The following is a 20,416-nucleotide window of genomic DNA, read 5'->3' on the forward strand; positions in this document are numbered from 1 at the left end:
AATTTTCAGATAAGACACCACTTATCTCCATGTATGAGATTGACAACATATTCTACGAATTATTCTTGAAGATAGGTGGAGGTCCTGAAGCCTCCCCTGCATACTATATAATTATATCATATCCAGTCCAAACGACTAAACTACCCTAGACCTCCAGGGATAAAAGATATATATCCTAATCCACCGTGGACAGAAGATATCAATATGAACCCCTGTCATGAACCTAGACCACCAGGGGTATTATGGAAATACTATCACAAAACCATACTTGCTAACATTTGAAAGTTGGGTTGTGGGAGATTAATGAGTGCAGCTCGCACAGTGTATTGCTGGAAATTTTCCGTACACGCACATGCCCCCTATCTGTATCACCCACCCCTTTATACGGCACTCCACCGATTTCATGCGTCTCCTCTCAGCCCTTTCCATGGCACCCCGCTTCCCATCCAATGCACTTTGGGCACTAGGGCTGCATCTCATGATGCTGAAATCTGGTTCCACGTACATTTACAGTACATAGAAGCCATTCATGCTGTGCCTGGGATATCTGCCAACAGTGGGAGTTCAGGAAGTCTCTTCTTCTTCCAGGAGCAAGTATACACTAAACCATTGTGTCCACTGTTATATATCACACTATGATCACACAGCACCTAGGCTGCTTTGAGTCTCTGTAGAAACGGCTTGGGGCATATGCGGTTCTTGTCGACTGATCAAAGCGGCGCTATAATAAAGGACCATATCTGGCTTGTGCGCCATAAAATAAAATAAAAAATCTTATATTATACAGGTGTCGACATTGTATTACATCTTATCATTATAATTTACCCCAGATTGGATATTGATGCAATAAAACTGATAAGAATTGAGTGTTTATGAGCTGTCAGAAGTTCAGAGATAAGGGCTACAGACAGAACCATGGGGAAGAGACCCTGATATGCACTGAAACTGAAAGCTGTAAAAGAAAAAACGCTGAACATTTTTAATAAAATAAATGCAATTATGAAAAAAAACTGCAAAAGTGTCCATTGCCTTTAAACCTTTCACGATCAGTGCTGTACATGCCAAGACCTGGGGCTAATGTCTGCAATCGGCAATACCGGTGATCGCAGAAATGTAACCCCTCAAATGTGACCATGGAATCTAAGCGCTGAAAACCCAGAAGTGGTGCGTTTCCAGGCCTGGAATGACTCTTCTGCTGGCGATCAAGGCATGCCGTTCTTTCGCTCTCATGCGCTGAGTCTGGCTACTTGCACACGAACGTTGTTTGTTTCCGTGTCTGTTCTGTTTCTTTTGCGGATAGGATGCGGACCCATTAATTTCAATGGGTTTGCAAAAAATGCGGACAGCACACTGTGTGCCGTCCGTATCAGTATGTCCGTTCCGTAGCCCCGCAAAAAAAATAGAACATGTCCTATTCTTGTCCGTTTTAAGCATTGTTACAATGGATCCGCAAAAAAAACAAAACGGATGGCATACAGATGGCATACATTTTTTTTTTTTTTGCGGACCGCAAAACACATACGGCTGTGTGAATGTAGCCTCTCTCTGAAGAAACCCAGAGCTGTATCAGAGCTGTAGTTCCTACGGAGGCCTGCTGGTGGCAGAGCTCTATAGGATAACTGCAAATGAAGATTAAAATACAGTGCTAATTGACTGCAATAAGCTAAAAACAATATGAAGATCATGCATACTAATTCTCTAGGGGGGGGGGGGGGGGCTAAAAAAAGGTTTTAAAAAGTAACTGCTGTAATGGAAAGAAAATCAAAATGGCCAATTCATAGTTTTTTCATCACTTTCCAAAAACAAAAATTGAATAAAAAGTGATCAAAACGTCATACACACTCCAAAATGGCATCAATAGAAACTACAGACCAAAAAATGAGCCCTCACACAGCTTTGTAGATGTAACTATAAGTTATGAGGATCAGAAGATGGCGATGGAAAGGAAAAACATATATTTTTTAAGTATTAAAACACAAGAAAAACTATACATATGTGATATCATTGTAATTGTACTGACCCGGAGAATGAAGTAACAGGTCAGTTTTACCGCATAAAAACAAAACCCTGGTGAAATTGCGTTTTTTTCCCAGTTCTACCCCATTTGGATTTTTTTTTCTTCTAGTTTTCCACTACATTGTATCCAATAGTAAATGTTGTAAGCACAATTTATCTCTCAAAAAACAAGTCTATGTGAACGGAAAAGTAAAAAAGTTACGGCTCCGGGATGTAAAAAATGAAAATACAAAAATTCTAAATCCTCCGGAGCTCAAGGGGTTCAGCTTTGGTCCATGTTCTCTGGTTTAATAATTCTACTTTTACACCTAAAATACTAAAATAACTGGGTCATATGGCACTGCGTGCCTACTGGGTTTATTCCCATGATAAACCACTTCATGCCACACTGGATTCCATTTCCTGGACGTCCACCATGGCTATTCAGTCTGTAGGGAGGTGAACGGTCACATGTCGGAGCGTGATGTAATCTGGAATATCGCTTTGTTACGGATTTGTTCACTCACTTCTAGGAACCGGCTAAAAAACATTGATGGCACAAATTTGACCTAAATGTGTTGAAATCTCAGTCCTCAGGAGCCACGCACATCCGCATATTTATTATCATATCGTGCAGGATGTTATGTATCTTTTTCTGTACATCCTCAAGAGAACCAATTAAAACAAAGCAGAGGGCCCCTGGATAGTATAGGGGCCCCTAGTTCTCTGCAGATATAGCAGAGACTCATGGCTCTCTAGTTTTTCCTAGTGGATTGCAGAGGCATAACTTAAAAAGGGTATTCCCATCGCAGACCATAGGGGCATATTAGGGGCATATCACTAGGATATGCCCCCATTGTCTGAGATGGAAACACCCCTTTAAAGCCCATCTGTCAGCAGATCTGTACCTATGACACTGGCCGACCTGTTACATGTGCGCTTGGCAGCTGAAGGCATCTGTGTTGGTCCCATGTTCATATGTGCCCACATTGCTGAGAAAAATGATACTTTAATATATGCAAATGAGCTTCTAGGAGCAATGGGGGCGTTACCATTACACCTAGAGGCTCTGCTCTCTCTGCAACTGCCGTGCTTTCTGCACTTTGATTGACAGGACCAGACAGGTGTGATGATGTTTACACTGCCTAAGGCTACATACACACAAACGTTGTTTGTTTCCGTATCCGTTCCGTTTTTTCTTTGCGGATAGGATGCGGGCCCATTCATTGCAATGGGTCTGCATCAGCAATGGGTGACTCTGTGATTGGGGCACCATTGAAAAATGACTATAATTAACCTCAAGTGACTTTAGTATCTTGCTGGTGACACTTGTTTTGGACAATTGTATTTGCTTTAGGCCTAGCTTTCTGTGCAAGTTCCTGCACTTCTAGAGTCCTTCATGGTCTAGTTCTTATGTTTTAAAGGGGTTGTCCGGGTTCAGCTCTGAACCCGGACAACCCCTTTAAGAAAATGTGAACTGACGTTTTCCTTGTTTGTACATAGTACTCAGTGCCACCATTAGATGGCAGCACTGAGCTGAAGAAAAATCAGGCATTAAAGGAAATGTTTCATCAGAAAATGAGCTATTGTTTAAATCAGGTTTTTATGTCAAACATATTACAAAAAATTTTTTGCTGACATACAGCTAACGCCTTGCTGAAAGAACTGGGGTCATTTAACCCCTCAGATGCTTAGGTCAATAGAAACAACAGCATCTAAGGGGTTTGTCACAGTGCCTCCATTGCCCCCACCCAATGCGATCACGGGGTGCTGATGGGTCATTATGGTGGACCGGGAGTCTAATGAAGCGGCAGTGTTAATAGGAAGACCACGGCACTCAAAGGAAAATGTTGCATAAATATTATTATTATTTATTTTCTTATATTTTTTAGTATATATATATATATATATATATCCATCCGAAAAAATAAATTCATAGTGGTATACTGGCCATCGTTTCGGCCTTATCCAAAACCTTGTTCACGGCCTGATATATAGAAAAATAACAAAGTGGCATAAATAATAGGGTTCAAATATCACATATAGTAGATAAAGGATATTACATGTCACATGATTGTATTCATATATGATTACAGTAGAAGAGGCAAGATTGTCATCAAGGATACGTGATTCATGGAATATTAGGTGGGTATCTACAGAGCAATAGATCAGTACATCTACCACAGATGACAATATTAGGGTACTTTCACACTTGCGGCAGGACGGATCCGACAGGCTGTTCACCATGTCGGATCCGTCCTGCGGCTATCTGCCGTGCCCGGGGACCGCCACTCCGTCCCCATTGACTATAATGGGGACGGGGGTGGAGCTCCGGCGCAGCACAGAGGTGCACGGAGAAAGCCCGCCGGACTAAAATTACTGCATGTCAGGCTTTTTAGTCCGGCGGCTTTCTCCGTGCACCGCCGCGCTGCGCCAATGGGGACGGAGCGGCGGTCTGCGGGCACGGCGAAATAGCCGCAGGACGGATCCGACATGGTGAACAGCCTGTCGGATCCGTCCTGCCGCAAGTGTGAAAGTAGCCTTACATAGGTACATCAGACAAATAGACAAGTATAATGTGATGGCTGATCCAGCGACCTCTGCTGGGGGAAGGTTCCTAGTTCCCTGTGGTGATAGAGATCCGTATCCACTGGAAACAAGAAGAGTTAGATGAGTGTGAAATAGTTTTATGTCAAGGGGGTGGGCGGGAGGCTTGCAGCGTGTCTGTGCACCTTAAGTACAATTTAAATATAGTCCTGGCATAGACTGATGCAGTGGAATAATGTGTTAGCTGTGGTATATCGCTCTTCAATACTACTCCTCAGTATTACAATATCTGCAGCCAGCTTATGAGACCATTGAGGTTAAAGTATATTATAGAAAAATAAAATAGAACATGTCCTATTCTTCTCTGCAGACATGGACAAAAAAAGACATTTCTATTATAGTGCCGTCCATGTGCGGTCCGCAAAATGCAGAGCGCACATGGCCGGTGTTTGTGTTTTGCGGATCTGCAATTTGCGTGTGAATGGACCCTTATATAAAAGGCAATTTTGTCACAGTACATTGCCCCCAACACAAATAGTATTCTAACATCAATTTACCCTATTAAACCAGGTGTACTGCCTGGTAGGGTTGAAAATTCCGAATAAAATGACACCTGTCTTGTGAAACTTGGTTGCAACATTCCCAAGAAAAAAAAGACTTTTAATTTTTAGGCTTTAGTGCACCAAGGGGTGCTTATCCCCCAGATGCACCTCAGGTCTTCAGCTTTCCAATGCTGGCCACGCCCCTCACTGCACTGAATCTTGCATTTGCATAAAGACGAAAAGTTTTTTTTTCTCGGAAACACCACAGCCAATTTTCACAAGACCAGTACAAGTGCCACTTTAATCGTCAGAATCATCCCTACCAAGCAGTAGGGTTGATTCTGCTAGTGGGTGCTCTTTTAGCATGCGTTGCTAAAAACTTGCACAATGATATGTTCTTTTGTAAGCCACTTCAATCAGGAGAAAGGATCCATTAACTCCATTTTTAACACCCCAGGTCCCCACAAGTGTGAGGAACAAGTGGTCATTCCTCGCCTAACATAGGGATGCCCATGTGTGCCCAAGTCTAGGTAGCCCTCCCCCAGAAGGGTATCTTGAACTTAAGCAGGCCATACACAATAGATTAATATCAGTTGAACCTGCCGAGCCAACCACCTAATGTGTAAAGTGTTGCCCTGACATTCCCCCAACATCATTTGAAAAAGGACTGGCATGCTGAATTTGCCCAATACTTTGTTTTAAGTGGAGACAAGCTGCCACCATAGGTTCCTTGTAGTGAATCATTCCCTTCCCCCCAGTTTATATATGCTTGAGGTACATTTTTAACACCCCCAGGCAGCCCACAAGTGCGAGGAACAAGTAGTAATGTCTTGCCCAACATAGGGATGCCCATGTGTCCCCAAGTCTAGGTATCCCTCCCCAAAAGGCTATCTTGAACTTAAGCTGGCCATACACAATAGATTAATATTGGCTGAACCTGCCGAGCCAACCATCTAAGGTGTAAATGTGTTGCCCTGACATTCCCCCAACATCATTTGAAAAAGGATCGGTATGCTGAATTTGCCCGATACTTTCTTTTCAGTGGAGTTAAGCTGCCAGCATAGGTTCCTGGTAGTGAAATATCCCTCCCCCAGGCTATATATGCTTCAGGTACATGTCTATGGAGGAGTTGGGAAAAATTGCTGTTGGCCAAAGAGTATTAGGTAATGGCAGCTGTAAGGAATTTGGAAGTCCCTACAGTTCTTCTCGTCAGTAGTGACTGAAAGGCTCTTTAGTTTCGCAGCATGTTTTATGGAGTTGTTTTGTCACTATTATATTCGGGCTGGTCAGTGAGACTGGCCACTCTGGACAAAGAGAGTGAAGGGAAACATGACCTAAACATCTCTTATCTCTCCTTCACTCTTTCCAAAGCATTAAGACCCCTTATAGTCCAGCCGAGTGATTAGACGACACACAACATCCTATTAGCATTGTTCTGGAGTGGGCTCCTCCCTTTCTGCCACTTGTTCTTTCTTTGCCTTGTTGCTCCCTGGGCCACAAAGTCTTGATAAGACTTGTGCACAGGAGTAGACCTTGTAGTTATTACTTTCAAGCTTAGACATTGATTTCACAAGTACTCCACAGCTTGGGACTCAAAGTGTCTTTTTGTCCCTTGGACTGTTTGCTAGTGTCCAACCAACAGCAGTCATGGAGGATCTCAAAGCTTTCTCGCTAGACTCGTGTCTAGAAGGATATGCTCCCCTTGTTCAGGTATCACATCAGTCTTGCCTTCAACCACCTATGGGTTCCCCTGGATTCTCTATGACCCATTGTCTTCCTCAGAACACATTTAGAACTTGTTGTCCTGGAAATTATCCAAATTCTGGAGAGCTACCTTCCTACCAGGACAATCTCCGGGGAACCGACTGGTATGGAACAAGCCAGGAAATGCATTACCCATCATGTAAGTATTGCCATTTTATTTTCTACTTTACTTGGACATTTCCACATTCTTCTTAAAATGTATTTGGAGACATTGAACCGTCACGTCTCCAAATTTTATTATAATTTATAATTTCAAGGAATTCAGTCTAAGGATTTTGACTTTCAAATGCTTGAAATTTTTGGGACATTTTGACATTTTTCTGATTTACAATCCTTATAATATCATACATCACATAAAAAACGGAGCCCCACTGATTAGTTTTTCCCCCCAACATCTATGGAGCAAGTTAGGTGACGGTAGAAGAAGCTTCTATGTTCTTGTGGTCCAAGTGGTTGGACAAAAATAAAAAAGTTTAATCGTAATAAAGATACCTGAAATTCTGGTATCCAAGGCTACAGAAGATGTTCTTAAAGACTGAGCTTCAAGGAATATATGGAAGTCTATGACTCTGCTAGGGTAAATGACATGGTTCTCAGACCTCTGGGTGGGTGGCGGGACTACTTTAGGGATTGGCAGAAGATTTAAATTAATTGAAGTTTTATATACATAAAAAAAAATCAATTAAAGTTGTCCTTAAGCAAATGGATACTACTAATAATTTCCAGGGTTTCCAATAACTGGTGTATCTGTGTTGACTCACAGTTATATTTTAAATGGAAAATTTGTCAGCCTGAAAATTTAAGGCTTACATTTTTTTTCACCGACCATTTTTTAGCACTACAATAAAAGCGAATGTGAATGTGTCTTCCTCAAGTAATTTATATGACCGTGCTTATCTGCTCGGGGTTAGATCTCAGTGTCTATGGTCAGGTTTGTGGATTCTGGTTGATCCCCGTCCTTATTGTTCCCTTTCTCTAAAGAATTCCAAAAATAATCTTTTGGTAATCTGAAAAGTGGCAAGTATATTGTGTTTATACCTGTCCTGTTATCACCGATCAGACCCCAACTACTATTGTAATAGTATTCCAGAGACTTATCGATGATAACACTCTGTCCGATGTCCTTGGTGAGCCCCGAATGCTGTACGGAAAGATGAGCTAACTTCTAAAAAAAAATGTGATGCAAATATAGTATATGTATATACCATATATATATTTATTAGGTTTTTTTTTATCTATCTGGATACAAGTCTGCAAGAATTGAGCCAATTGTGGAGCAATTATTCTCTTATCTGTGTGTATTTTCACTGTTTTTCTAGAATCCATTGTGGCAGTCAGACAGTTATTTGCCCATAGAATAGGCTTATTGTAGACGCTATCTTATCTCAATATTTGAATTAAGATATCGGGGAGCCCATCAGAAGGAATACTTTGTGTGTTTCTATCGCAGTCCCCCAGCAGGCTGCAACTTTTTTAAAGTAATAAAAGGTCCATCACAGCATTTATCAAAAATAGAGTAAGACTATTAAAAGAAAACTACTTGCTTAATGAAAAATAAAAATGAGAAAAGATATTACATTTTAATCTAAATCTAATTTAAAAAAATTGAAATGAAGGTGTAAATCAAATTAAAATGATATGGTTCCGTTATTACAATCAATAAGTATAATAAAAGTACAATAAAAAGTATAATAAATTATAAAAGTAAAAAAATTACAAAATATATAATTTATTGAATGTTTAACTATGTATTTTGGGTGCATACAGTAATTTATTTTTTTACATACATGTATAAAAGAAAATCCAACCGGAAAATTTACCACATATCCACACTCATACTTCTTGAGTAATTTAATCCAATGAACCTCTCAGTTAAGATTGTTTATTCAGATTACTAACAGCCCAAAGAATTCTAAGTGGAATCTTAAGAGGACTTGTCTTGTACAAGGTTCAATAATTTTTTGTAGATTAAGAACATTCCCATCGCACCGCAGTAAAAAATTTCCAAACGCATATTTTGCATATTTTTTGTAATTTAAAAAATAATAAATTATTTTATTCTATTATTTCAGAGGCAACCCTTCACAGGGTGATCAGACCCCGGGGGTGATTAGATATCAGTCCTGGCACCCCCGACCAAACAGCTAATTTTGCCAAGGGAAGCCGTTGTGGCCGCTGAAGGGGAAGTGTAGTATTACATAGGAGCCATTCAGATGAATGGCTATCCGTGTAATAAAAGGACAGCTCGAGTTCTCCAGAACGGAAGCTGGTTATACAGAGTGGCTTTCCACTTTGGCTCATAGGGGATTCTATGCTAGAGACCACCACTCCCCACCTTCCAAAGGATGTTCATAGCAGGGAATATGAACTGGAGTCATTTTCATGAGGCAACCCCTTCAAATAATCAATTTTCAACATATTATTTGTTAGAATTTCTTAGGAAATTATTATAGTACAGTGTTATTTGTTTATGTATTTGTTTGAATGATGAATAATCAATTAATTGTATTATATTTTTTTTAATTAAATTTGTATTTTTTTTTTACATTTTTAGTTCCGAGAATTATTACCCCGGGATTTAACGTTTCAGCTTCCAGCTGCCTGGGATATATCGGAGATGGAGTAAAACCTCTGTATCTTCAACACACTTCGAAAAGAAAACGGAGGGTCCTTTTCTCGCAGGCCCAAGTGTACGAGCTGGAGAAAAGGTTTGAGCAACAGAAATATCTAACTGCGCCTGAGAGAGAGCATCTGGCCAAACACATCCACCTCACCCCTAATCAGGTCAAGATCTGGTTCCAGAATCACCGCTACAAAATGAAGAGACAAGCCAAGAACCAGGATAATCTCGGTGAGGAGGAAGCCAAGCCCTACAGCGTGGAGTCTGATGATGCCAAGGTGGCATGTAGTAGTCCGTGTACCTCCATAGAGGACTATAGTGACATGAAGATAGACTATAAGTGTTCCATCCAAGACCAACATCTCAATGGTCAAGGTCTGTTCTTGGGACAGGACTTCCTCAGCACTGCCTCAGACCTTCATGAAATTGAAAAGTCGTCTCGAAATATAGTCTTTAAACCTTGGTGACTGAACAAATATCATTACCCTATGCTTTCAAAAATTGGGGGATACTAATATAGCTGCCTCGTCTGCCCTCCATCCATTCATTTACAAATATAGTGATATGATACATACATGATGGATGAAGATAAGATATTTGTACAGATACCATAGCAGCATATGTTCTCTACATATTTGTACTGTGTATTTTCATGGAGCTTATACGGAGCTGACTGGTACTGACCTTACTTGTCTGTGATAAAAAATATATATATTTAAATTAATCACAGACTCAATGTACAATTATCAATTTTCTGCTTTTGTAAAATAATGTAATGATCGGTGACTGCCACACACATACAAAAAAAAATAATCTAAAAAAAATAGCAAAAATTGGTTTATGGTATGTGCACACATACAACAACAACAAAAATCATAAACTTGATAACAAAATCCATTTGGAAAAAAAATAAAATGGTTATGAAATATTGTAAAACCAGAAATTCTTGTTGATAACTTCATGTAAAGCAAACATTTTTTTCCAAATTTTTTTTTTAAATATATTTTGTAACTAAAAACTGTATTTGTGTAATGACCTTTGTAGAATAGCACTTCAGATTAAGAGAATGAATACATTAAAATACACTAATTTTTAAGATAGTCATGAGGATAGATAGGACAATTATCTGACAAACCACAAATACAACAATCACAAAGACATAAAAAGAATATGTAAAGAGTTTATTTTTACAACTTTTTACATCAGGATATCAATTAGCAAACGTCCATAGACTAAAACACCTGCACAACAGACAGGAATGATATTGTGGGGAATATTTTTGTTCAGTTCTAATACTATTTAATTTATTACCGAATATTGCTTGGTTGTCAGTTTAATGTATTAAAAGTAAAATAGCAGCATAAAGAACATTTCTAGGCATTTTGCTTTTTAGTTTATGATTTAGCATGGGGAGAGGAATTGACTATTTATTGGAAAGTTGTATTTGTAAAATTTAAGAAAAAAAGAAATAAATTAATTTTTTCCACTTTAATTTTCTTGTATTTTTATAATTCCCAAACTGATCAAATGACATTTTCTTAAACTTTTCCAGATATTTGATAGCTAGACAGAAAGATAGAATTCAGCACCACATGGGCTCTGGCCTTCAATCTAAATAAAACCAACATCAACATCATGGTGTTCCAGGTGTTCCAAGAGAATGCAGAAACCAGCTGTGCATCTTCCCATCCTGCTGAGATACTGTCCACTTACAGAAACTGACAGATGCACCTAACCTAGGCCTAGAAATCAGCCAATCAGGGAGTTTTAAACAAGCCATAGAGCAAAGCATGCAAAACCTTCTATACCATCTCAAATCACCAGTGACCATTTGGCTTAAAATCTTTGATAGCATCATCATCATCATCATCATAACAGTGAAGTCTGGGGTCGAGATACATACCAAGACTGGGTACTTTCACACTAGCGTTTTTGTTTTCCAGTATTGAGTTCCGTCACAGGAGCTCAATACCGGAAAAAACTGATCAATTTTATTCTAATACATTCTGAATGGAAGGCATTCCGTTCAGGATGCATCGTTCAGTCCCTTCCGGAAAAATGGATCCGGATTACTGGTCTGAGCATGTGCAGACCTTTAACAATGCAAAAAATAATAATACCGGATCCGTTTTTCCAGATGACACCGGAGAGACGGATCTGATATTTCAATGCATTTGTCAGACGGATCCGCATCCAGGATCCGTCTGACAAATGCCATCCGTTTGCGTCCGGATTACCTGCCGGAATCCTCTGCCGCAAGTGTGAAAGTACCCTTAAGTGGGATTCTGGCCTAACAGAAATATTTCACCTGAAATTCTGCAAACACCTTCTCCAAGTTCATTGGAGGACCTCAAACAGCGCTTGAGAAGAGGGCACTGGATAGAGTCCAGAAGAGGGCACTATCATTCAGAGCCCATCTTACATAGCAGCAGTCCAAGTTTCTACCAACACAAGTCACCCAAACCCAGCCTGACCAAGCCAACAACCAGCACAGCCAGACCAAGCTACTAACCAGTACTGCCTGACCAGACCAGCAACCAGCACAGCCTGACAAATCTAGAAATCCAGAAGCCAATACACTAGAGCAAAGAGGAATATATCAGAGTCTGAAGGAACAACATAAGAACATCAAAGAAGCTGACAATATACTAGAGTCTACAGAGGGATCACAAACTGTCCCCATATGTGGAGAACCTCCCCAACCCCAGAGACTAACAGGTCCTGACCCGGTACATACTGAGCGCCCATAGCCTGCTCATCGAACCTTGGCAGCACCGACAGATCTACGAACCTTGGGGGAGCAGCAGTGCGACCAGGAGGCTGAGCCTCACTTCCTGCTGCGAAGACCCAAATACTCAGCAGTGAGGGACACTCACTTCGGGAGACTGTCTGATCTCTGCCCAGACTCCTTTACCCCCATCCTGGATGTGTCACTATCCCCATCACCCTTCCCTACCTGATTATTTCCCAATTTCTTTGGCAATGCTAATATGTATTTAGTTCTGCTAATAAAGCTTATTTGAATTTAGATAGATAGATAGATAAAGAGAGAAGACATTTTCTGGCAAATGCTTGACTAAACTGATCTGTATGAAAATCGGTAACATGTGTTGATAAGTTGTGACTGGATTTCTAACATTTACAATAATATCTCCCTGGAACTCGTGAGCATTCAACCAAGCACAAGTACAGACGCTACTTGTCTGCTCAGCTAGAAGTATTCAAGAGGTCTCCATATGTTACCTGGTTAAAAAATTGAGTTTTAAAGGGAATGCATCATCAGAAAACTATCTATTGTTTAAATCTCTTTTTACGTTAAACACATTATTAAATAATTTTTGGTGGTTATTTTCCATGTCAATATATTTAAACAAAAACCATAAAATCCTGCAGTTTTCGTACTAGGCCTAATAATAGGGGCCACTTCTTGGTCGGTACAGATTATTTTACTGCAGGTATCTGCTTATCATTAGAGGCAGGATTAGAATGACAGATAGCACCTCTGTGTATAGATAACACAGGTTCCACCATTCACAATAGGTGATATCACAGCTCATCTACTCCCTACTGACCTCTTCACAGATCACAGAGCCTGTCTAGAAAACCCTCCCATTCCAGACCATTGTGTCCATGGCCCATGGTGGCTGCCATAAAGCAATTCTTTAAATGTTTTGTAAATGCTACTAAGAACAGCTCTGGCAAGATGGCCGCCCCCTTAATCATGGTCAGGCAAAAGAATAATAAAAGATGTAGTCACAAAATAAAAACATGATATGTTTTGCTATCTGGTTTTAATTGGCAGAAAAAATATTGGTGACACATTCCCTTTAAGTGAGACGTGCTTCAGTATTGATCTCCTATCAGTTACGTAACATGGTATCCTGGAATTGCTTATAATAGTTTACCACATAGTGTGTTTAGTGTATGATCAGCATGCAGTGAGCTCCCCCTAGTGGCGGCTTCAGACAGAAGTTTACCATTCAACACAATATTTAGATCCCTTTATCAGACTGGGAGACCCCTGTGAATCTACCACCCAGGGGCCCACATATACCTAAGACAAAAATTCTTATGTAATTATAGCTCTTTCAAAATGCTTTAAATGGATTGAATGTAAGATGTGAACTTAAAGAGGAGCGATCATATTCTCCTGTTTTAGTACCTAAGTGCAATCACCATGTAATACATTTCTTATGATTCTATGGTGCACCATTCCTTTATTATTCCTGCTAGAAGTTATAAATTACTAGCAGTTTTCAATGAAGGACCAGGTGGGTGTTACTACTTGTGGGTGTGTCCCTGCCCAATCGGACACCATCCAATCATTGCTGCTAGTGTCAGACTGTGCAGAACCCCCCCCCCCCTCCCCTCACAACTGGTAACAACCTTCTGGACCTTCAATTTAATTTCTAGCAGGAATAATAAAGGAATAGTACAGCATACGAATAGGGGCAACATAATAGTTATTACATGGGAAATGCAAGTAGTTACTTAAACAGAGATGTCAGAGGTGTGAGGCCCTCTTTAAAAGACAACAGAACAGTGAAAACATTTTCAAGGTAACATCCTTAAAACCTGGATATTAGTAAAATGTGGTTTCTAGGAGTATATGTGTCAGTGTACTGAAAAATACTAGGACACTATACAAAAGTTAGTGTGGACCCCGCTCCCCACTGAGAGCACTCCCGAATTTACTAAAGGTAATGCATATATTTTAGGATCAAAACTATGTTTTGCTAACATAATAAAATATATAATTCTGAATTCCAGTAGCCACCACTAGGGGGAGCTAGCGGCAGATGAATTTATATGCAGCCACCACTAGGGGGAACTAACACCATATGGATTTATACAGCTAGTAATGAACCTAATAGCAGCTTTATAAATCTGCATGTAGTAAGTGCCCCCTAGTGGTGGTTGAAGGTAGTTGCTATAGCAGTATCATGGTGAAAACAGGGAAGCAGGTCAGTGTCGAGTACTGCTACTTTGGAAAGTACAGCACTGAATGGGACAGTTGTTTGTGCTGCTGCATTGCAGAATGAATGGGGTTTTCGGGACTTAGTTATTGATGACCTATCTTTAGGATAGGTCCACAATATCACAGTGCACCCCTTCAGGCCGTTGCTCCCTGGGGATCGGTGCAGTGGAATAGCACTTTCAAGAATCAGGACAGAAGTAAAAGTATAACAGTCTCTCTTTACTAAGTGCAGAATATACTTGTAGCACATCCAGCAGTATGAAGTACAAAGTGCAGTTTCTGGCACCCAATGAGGCAGTATGGTGACAGGTTGGATGGCTATTGAGTGGCACTAGCAGGTACTTGTGGACATGCAGTAGGTGTCCACCGTGTGAAACACGCTTGAAGTTAGTCAGGGCTGGTGATTATTCTAGATAATGGGTGTCTGATCTGTCCCTCACCAGCAGCAGGGTCTGTAAAGCGGTGATTTTGCTGAACACTCTGCTGTCTTGACACACTGATGCTTTCTGGAAGCTGTGTTTTCGATTGTGTCTATATTCCTAGAGTAAGGGGCTCACAACCAAACTGGATATGGTCCTTTGGAGTAGGAGCTCTAGCAAGTGCTTCCTACCTCCTTGCTGTCTGGACTCGAACTCCCCCTCCTGGCAGGAAGTAGGATCAGCCCACTCCTACCAAGAGGGGAGAAACACAGTGGTTAGCCCTGTTCCTGCCAACCATGCCTCCTGTTGCTGGAACACACGCCCTAAACATATGCATAACGTGATAAAACAGAACAATTGCAGATACCACAGGTCTGGGGTACTGCATCAATGGCTCCACTCTTTCCTTTAATCCACGCATCCAAGTCTTTTCCACCTCCTGCCACCTTCAGCTCAAAAATATCTTTCGGATCCGCACATTCCTCAAGGAGGAGCCAGTGCCCTCATCATCTCCTACCCATCCTCCCATGTGGCCTCCTATCTAACACTGTGGCGCCCCTCCAATCTATCCAGAGCTCTGCTGCCCAGCTAATTTACTTTTTCACTCCTTTGCCAGTCCCTTCACTTCCCATTGCCCAGAGAATCCAGTACAAAATATTAACCATTACATACAATGCCGTCCACATCTCCTCCATGCATCTGTGACTTGATCTCCCAGTATCTTCCCACATGGAATCTCCGATCTTCACAAGATCTTCTTCTCTACTCTCCTCTTCTCTGATCTTCCCACAGTCACCTCCAGGATTTCTCCAGTGCATCCCCAATACTTGAAACTCTCTACCCCAACATATCAGACTCTCACCTACCATGGAAATCTTCAAGAGAAACCTGAAAACTCACCTCTTCAGACAAGTCTACAGATATGAGCAGCTTCTTCCCTCACCCACTGGGCAGGGTCCTCTCTCCTTCTGCACCAGTAACTCACCATATTTGTTGCGTATCGTACTTGTTTTTGTATTATGTATTTACACCTTGTTCTTACGTAGAGCGCACTGGAAGAAATGGCGCACTGGAAGAAATGGCGCCATAGTAATAATAAGATGAGAGTACCCCTTTAATGGCTCATACAAGTAAATACAGCAGGGACGAAACTATGAGAACCTCGCACACGTAGCAGCCAAGCCGCAGCCCAGTGTACCAGCACGCTGTGTGGTACCTGCACACTTAGTACCCAGATCAAAGGGGATCTGTCGTAAGGCAATAGACTCTTCTTTACGTTTTAAGATCTTAACCCCTTGCCTCTTTACATTCCAGCGGCCATAAGGTTTTTATTTATTTGTAGATAGAGCTGTATGAGGATATTTTTGTGGCCTCATTTTTTTTGGTAAACACACATATAGGTTTTATTTCTTTTTTATGCCTTTACACATCATCATAAATGCTGTTATAAATGTATTGTATGGGGTCAAGAACATACCACTTTTTTTTATTTTTTTATTTATTGTTTATATCAGTTTATTCCTTTATTTATTGCTAAAATTGTGTGTTATTGGGTTCATTTTTTTGTTACTATAATGCATGGCATATACTGTATCTGTTAACCCGTCATGTCCTCACACAACTCAAACTGGCTGCGTACCTTTACACCCACCACATTTTTTTCCTCTCGTACCCCCCCCCCATCCCTATTCGTCCACAAGCGGTACCGTTACTTTTGGTGTCTAGTACTAGCAAATTTTGGTGCGCTAGTAAATTGTCAGATGGGTAGTCCCAACCATTGAGTGTCAATGGCTACAGTAATGTTTCATCGACGCAAGCCGGTTCAGGCTGCCCCTTTGACAAGCATTGGGCCCCAAAATTAATGGCACTTATAGTCGGCAAACGGGGAGAAGGACTTGAATGGAGACGAGGCTGTAAAGGTATGCAGACAGTTTCAGTTGTGTGAGGACGTGAACGTCAACTTGACATTGGTGTGGTATTTACAGCAGATTTTATGATGAAGTATTATTCAGCGCAACCACCAGGTCTGAACAGAGGCTTCAGGGTTAAATGCTGTGTACCAGTAAGGTGTGGCGAAGATACCGAGATACAAATAAGTACTGTATGTGCCATAAGACAAAAAATATCTCTGCTGATGATCGCAATGTCCAGGAATTTGTATTCCTTTCGTTGTTTCCGTCCTACCCCTCTACAGTATGGGCGGAACACATGGGTGGTGGATTTTTCCATTGCTTCATTGAGGCAAACATATTTTATATAAGAGGACAAGTCCATGAGGGACAACTCCTTTCTTGCAGAAAGTCTATATATGTTCTGCCTTGACTTGGGTGCTACTGCCCTTCAATCCTGGTCTAGAGAGTCAGACCTTATCCGACATGTGAGACTAACAAGTAGAAGCAGGAGATCCTATGGGACATACTTCACTAAAGGGATTGTCCCATCTGGACATTTATGGCATATCCACAGGAAATTCAATAAATGTGTGATAGGTGCGGGTTCCCACCTCTAGAACTGCTCCTATCTCAAGTACGGGGTCCTATCTCAAGCATGTGCATCGCTGGGTCTTCTGAATACAACCTAGTAAGAGCCATTGAATTCTTAAGATAGGGGCAGGTCCCAGAAGACATTTTTGAGATAGGGGCGGGTTAGGGTAGGATACAGCTTTGCTATAAATGTCCAGATGGGACATCCTCTTTAAATGTTTTTTTTATGGTTTTCTGTAAATACAGTTTAAATGGAAACTCCTACAACTATCAAATATACACTATGTGGCCAAAAGTATGTGGACACCTGACCTTCACACCTAGATGAGCTAGTTGGACATCCCATTCCAGAACCATAGGCATTAATATGGAGTTGGGCCTCCTTTCTTGGCTCCACTCATCTGGGAAGACTTTTCTCACGATTTTGGTGTTTGTCTGTGGGAACGTTTCGGTGTTCCATTTCATCCCAAACGTGTTGGATGGGGTTGAGGTCAAGACTCAACAGCCGCTTGAGTTTCTCCACACATCATATCACATCTTCATGGAGCTCAGTCATGATGGAACAGGAAAGGATCTCCAAACCGTTACAACAAAACTGGGTGTCTTTGTGGGTTGTAGCATTACCAATACCCCTCACTGGAAATAAAGTAGGAAACCCTGGAAAACAGCCACTTTGCTCAGACGCTGGACGAGCCCTGTACGGGATTGCAGAGTGCGAATATAAACAATGTTCTCATTCACTGACAGCAAACAAACATCTAGAAAATGGTGGGAAAGTGAAAAGCAACGTTTATTAGAAAGTTGTAGAACTTTCATTTATCTAGTACCAGGGGCGTAACTACCATAGCGGCAGACCATGTGACTGCTATGGAGCCCAGGGCAAGAGGGGCCCAGTCTTAGTTGGGATTATCTCCTCTTCTACTGGAGGTGAAAACTTGGTCAGGACTCTACCCTCTATAGGAACAACTTTTAGCAAATGAGGCAGGTTCATTGAAAAGGGTTTAGGCACCCATCACAGTCTTTATTTTATTCGTTGCACAATAACCCCTTAGTGACCAGCCTGTTTAGGGCCTTATAGACTAAGCAATTTTTTTCATTGACGCTTTCTAAAAGCAGTACAAATTTTTTTTTTCTGTCTATGTAGCCGTATGTGGTCTTGTTTTTTCAGGACTAGTTGTAGTTTTTAATTGCACCATTTTGGGGCACACCTAACTTACTGGTTACGTTTTATTAACTCTTTCTGGAGGGGAGATAGGAAAAAACTGGAATACCGCCACTGAGTTTTTACGTTATTGGTTTTGCGGCTTTCATTTTTCAACATAAATAACATGATAAGTTTATTCTTCGAGTCAATACAATTGCAGTGATACCAAATACATATATATATTTTTTTAATTTATTTCTTTTGCACAATAAAACCTTTTTTTGTAAAAATATGTTTTTGCATCACCACATCCCAAGAGCTTTTTTATTTTGAGGGCTGTGTGAGGGCTTGCTTTTTGTGGAATGCCTTTTAGTTTCCATTGGTACCATTTTGGGTACATAATATTTTTTTATGGCTTTTTATTCCTTTTTTGCCGGGAATAAGCGTAAGGCTGCATTCACACGTCCGTGATCTATACCAGTGTATACTGTACGGCGGCGGCAGCAGGAAGCGCACGGCGTCATAGCAACCAATGGCGCCGTGCGCTCCTGTACTCTAAAGAAATCCAGGCCGGCATCACACGGACCGTGTTCCACGGACGTGTGAATGCAGCCTAAAACAGCAATTCTGGTAGTTTTTTTTTACAGCAATCACCATGAGGGATACATTTTTATGATAATTGCTTTGTATTTCTTTTTTTGTGAGGAAAAGCAGAAAGCAGCAATTTTGACAGTATTTTATTTATTTATTTAGGGCAATCACCATGAGGGATAAATTTCATGATGCCAAATACGTGGAGGGGATTTTATTTTTGCAATTTCCATTTTTCATTGGAAAAGGTGCATTTTTTAACTCGGATATTATTTTTATTTAATAAAACTTTTTTTTTTAACCATTTACTGGTCCCCCAAGGGGACTTTATAAAAGGTGATCTTTTCATCACTTCTATAATACACTATACTGCTTATGCAGTACAGTGTATCATACTGTCAGTACTGTACTGACAGGCACCATCAGCCTTACTGGCGCTGCCTGATAGGGCATACACTGCAGGTAGGCCTGAGACCTTTAATAGGCTAAGACATCGGCACCCTGTGATCCCATTCCCGGGGGTGCCGTGCTCCCTCCCTCTAAACCACTTAGATGCCCTGGTCGCTATTGGCCACGATATCTAAAGTGTTAAACAGCCCAGGTCAGAGCTTCTGTCAGTCCAGGCCATTAGAGTAGGAGCTCTCTGCTGCACAGGAGACCCATGCAATGGTTAGACTAGGCCGCCGTAAAGAGGTGACTGCCCAGCCTAAGGCCCAGCTTGTTTCATAGACCTATCCCCTATCACTGGCCCACCCATGGACATAACAGCACCGGAAATAAGAAAGAGATCCATGGACATGGTCATGTGATTAAAGCCCACTATGGGAGGTAGGAGCAATAAAGGTAAATACATTAACAAATTACAGCTACCTTCATAAACAATTATTTTAAAGGATGTTGATGCAAACTCGAAGACCCCCTTTAAGGACTTAACTGAGTACCTGGGGAGTACCCTCCACTGATGCTGCCAAAATTTTTAATTTTTTTTTAAATGCCCATCATGTGCCCCACTGTGATCCCCCAGAGTTTTGGCGCCCAATATTTTAATGCCAAGCATCGTTACAGGGAGGAGGAGACGAACGCGTTTCACAGTGGGCGTTTCCTTCTCCCTGGCTGTGGCGCTCTCCCCTGTGATTGGACCCTGCCACAACCAGGGAGAAGGAGACTCCCATTGAGAAACCCGGCTGTCTCCTCCTCCCTGTAACGATGCTCAGCATTAGCAAATTGGGCGCCAAAACTTTGGGGGATCACAGCATGGCAGACGAGGGGTCTTTCAAAAAAATGAAAAATTCCGCCAGCATCAGCAGAGCTCCTACTCCAAGGAACCTTAATG

At 41.2% G+C, this 20,416-nt stretch overlaps 1 protein-coding gene across 1 annotated transcript; it reads left to right on the forward strand.

Moving 5' to 3' along the window:
• Positions 1–6,269: 6,269 nt before the first annotated feature.
• Positions 6,270–10,954, forward strand: LOC122919464 (homeobox protein Nkx-2.4-like). Its single transcript, XM_044268516.1, has 2 exons — positions 6,270–6,987; positions 9,403–10,954. Exons 1-2 carry the CDS (start codon positions 6,732–6,734, stop codon positions 9,933–9,935), a joined length of 789 nt encoding a protein of 262 aa, XP_044124451.1. The 5' UTR covers positions 6,270–6,731; the 3' UTR covers positions 9,936–10,954.
• Positions 10,955–20,416: the final 9,462 nt, after the last annotated feature.

Source organism: Bufo gargarizans, chromosome 9, assembly GCF_014858855.1.
Source record: "Bufo gargarizans isolate SCDJY-AF-19 chromosome 9, ASM1485885v1, whole genome shotgun sequence".
In the NCBI taxonomy this organism is placed as follows: domain Eukaryota; kingdom Metazoa; phylum Chordata; class Amphibia; order Anura; family Bufonidae; genus Bufo; species Bufo gargarizans.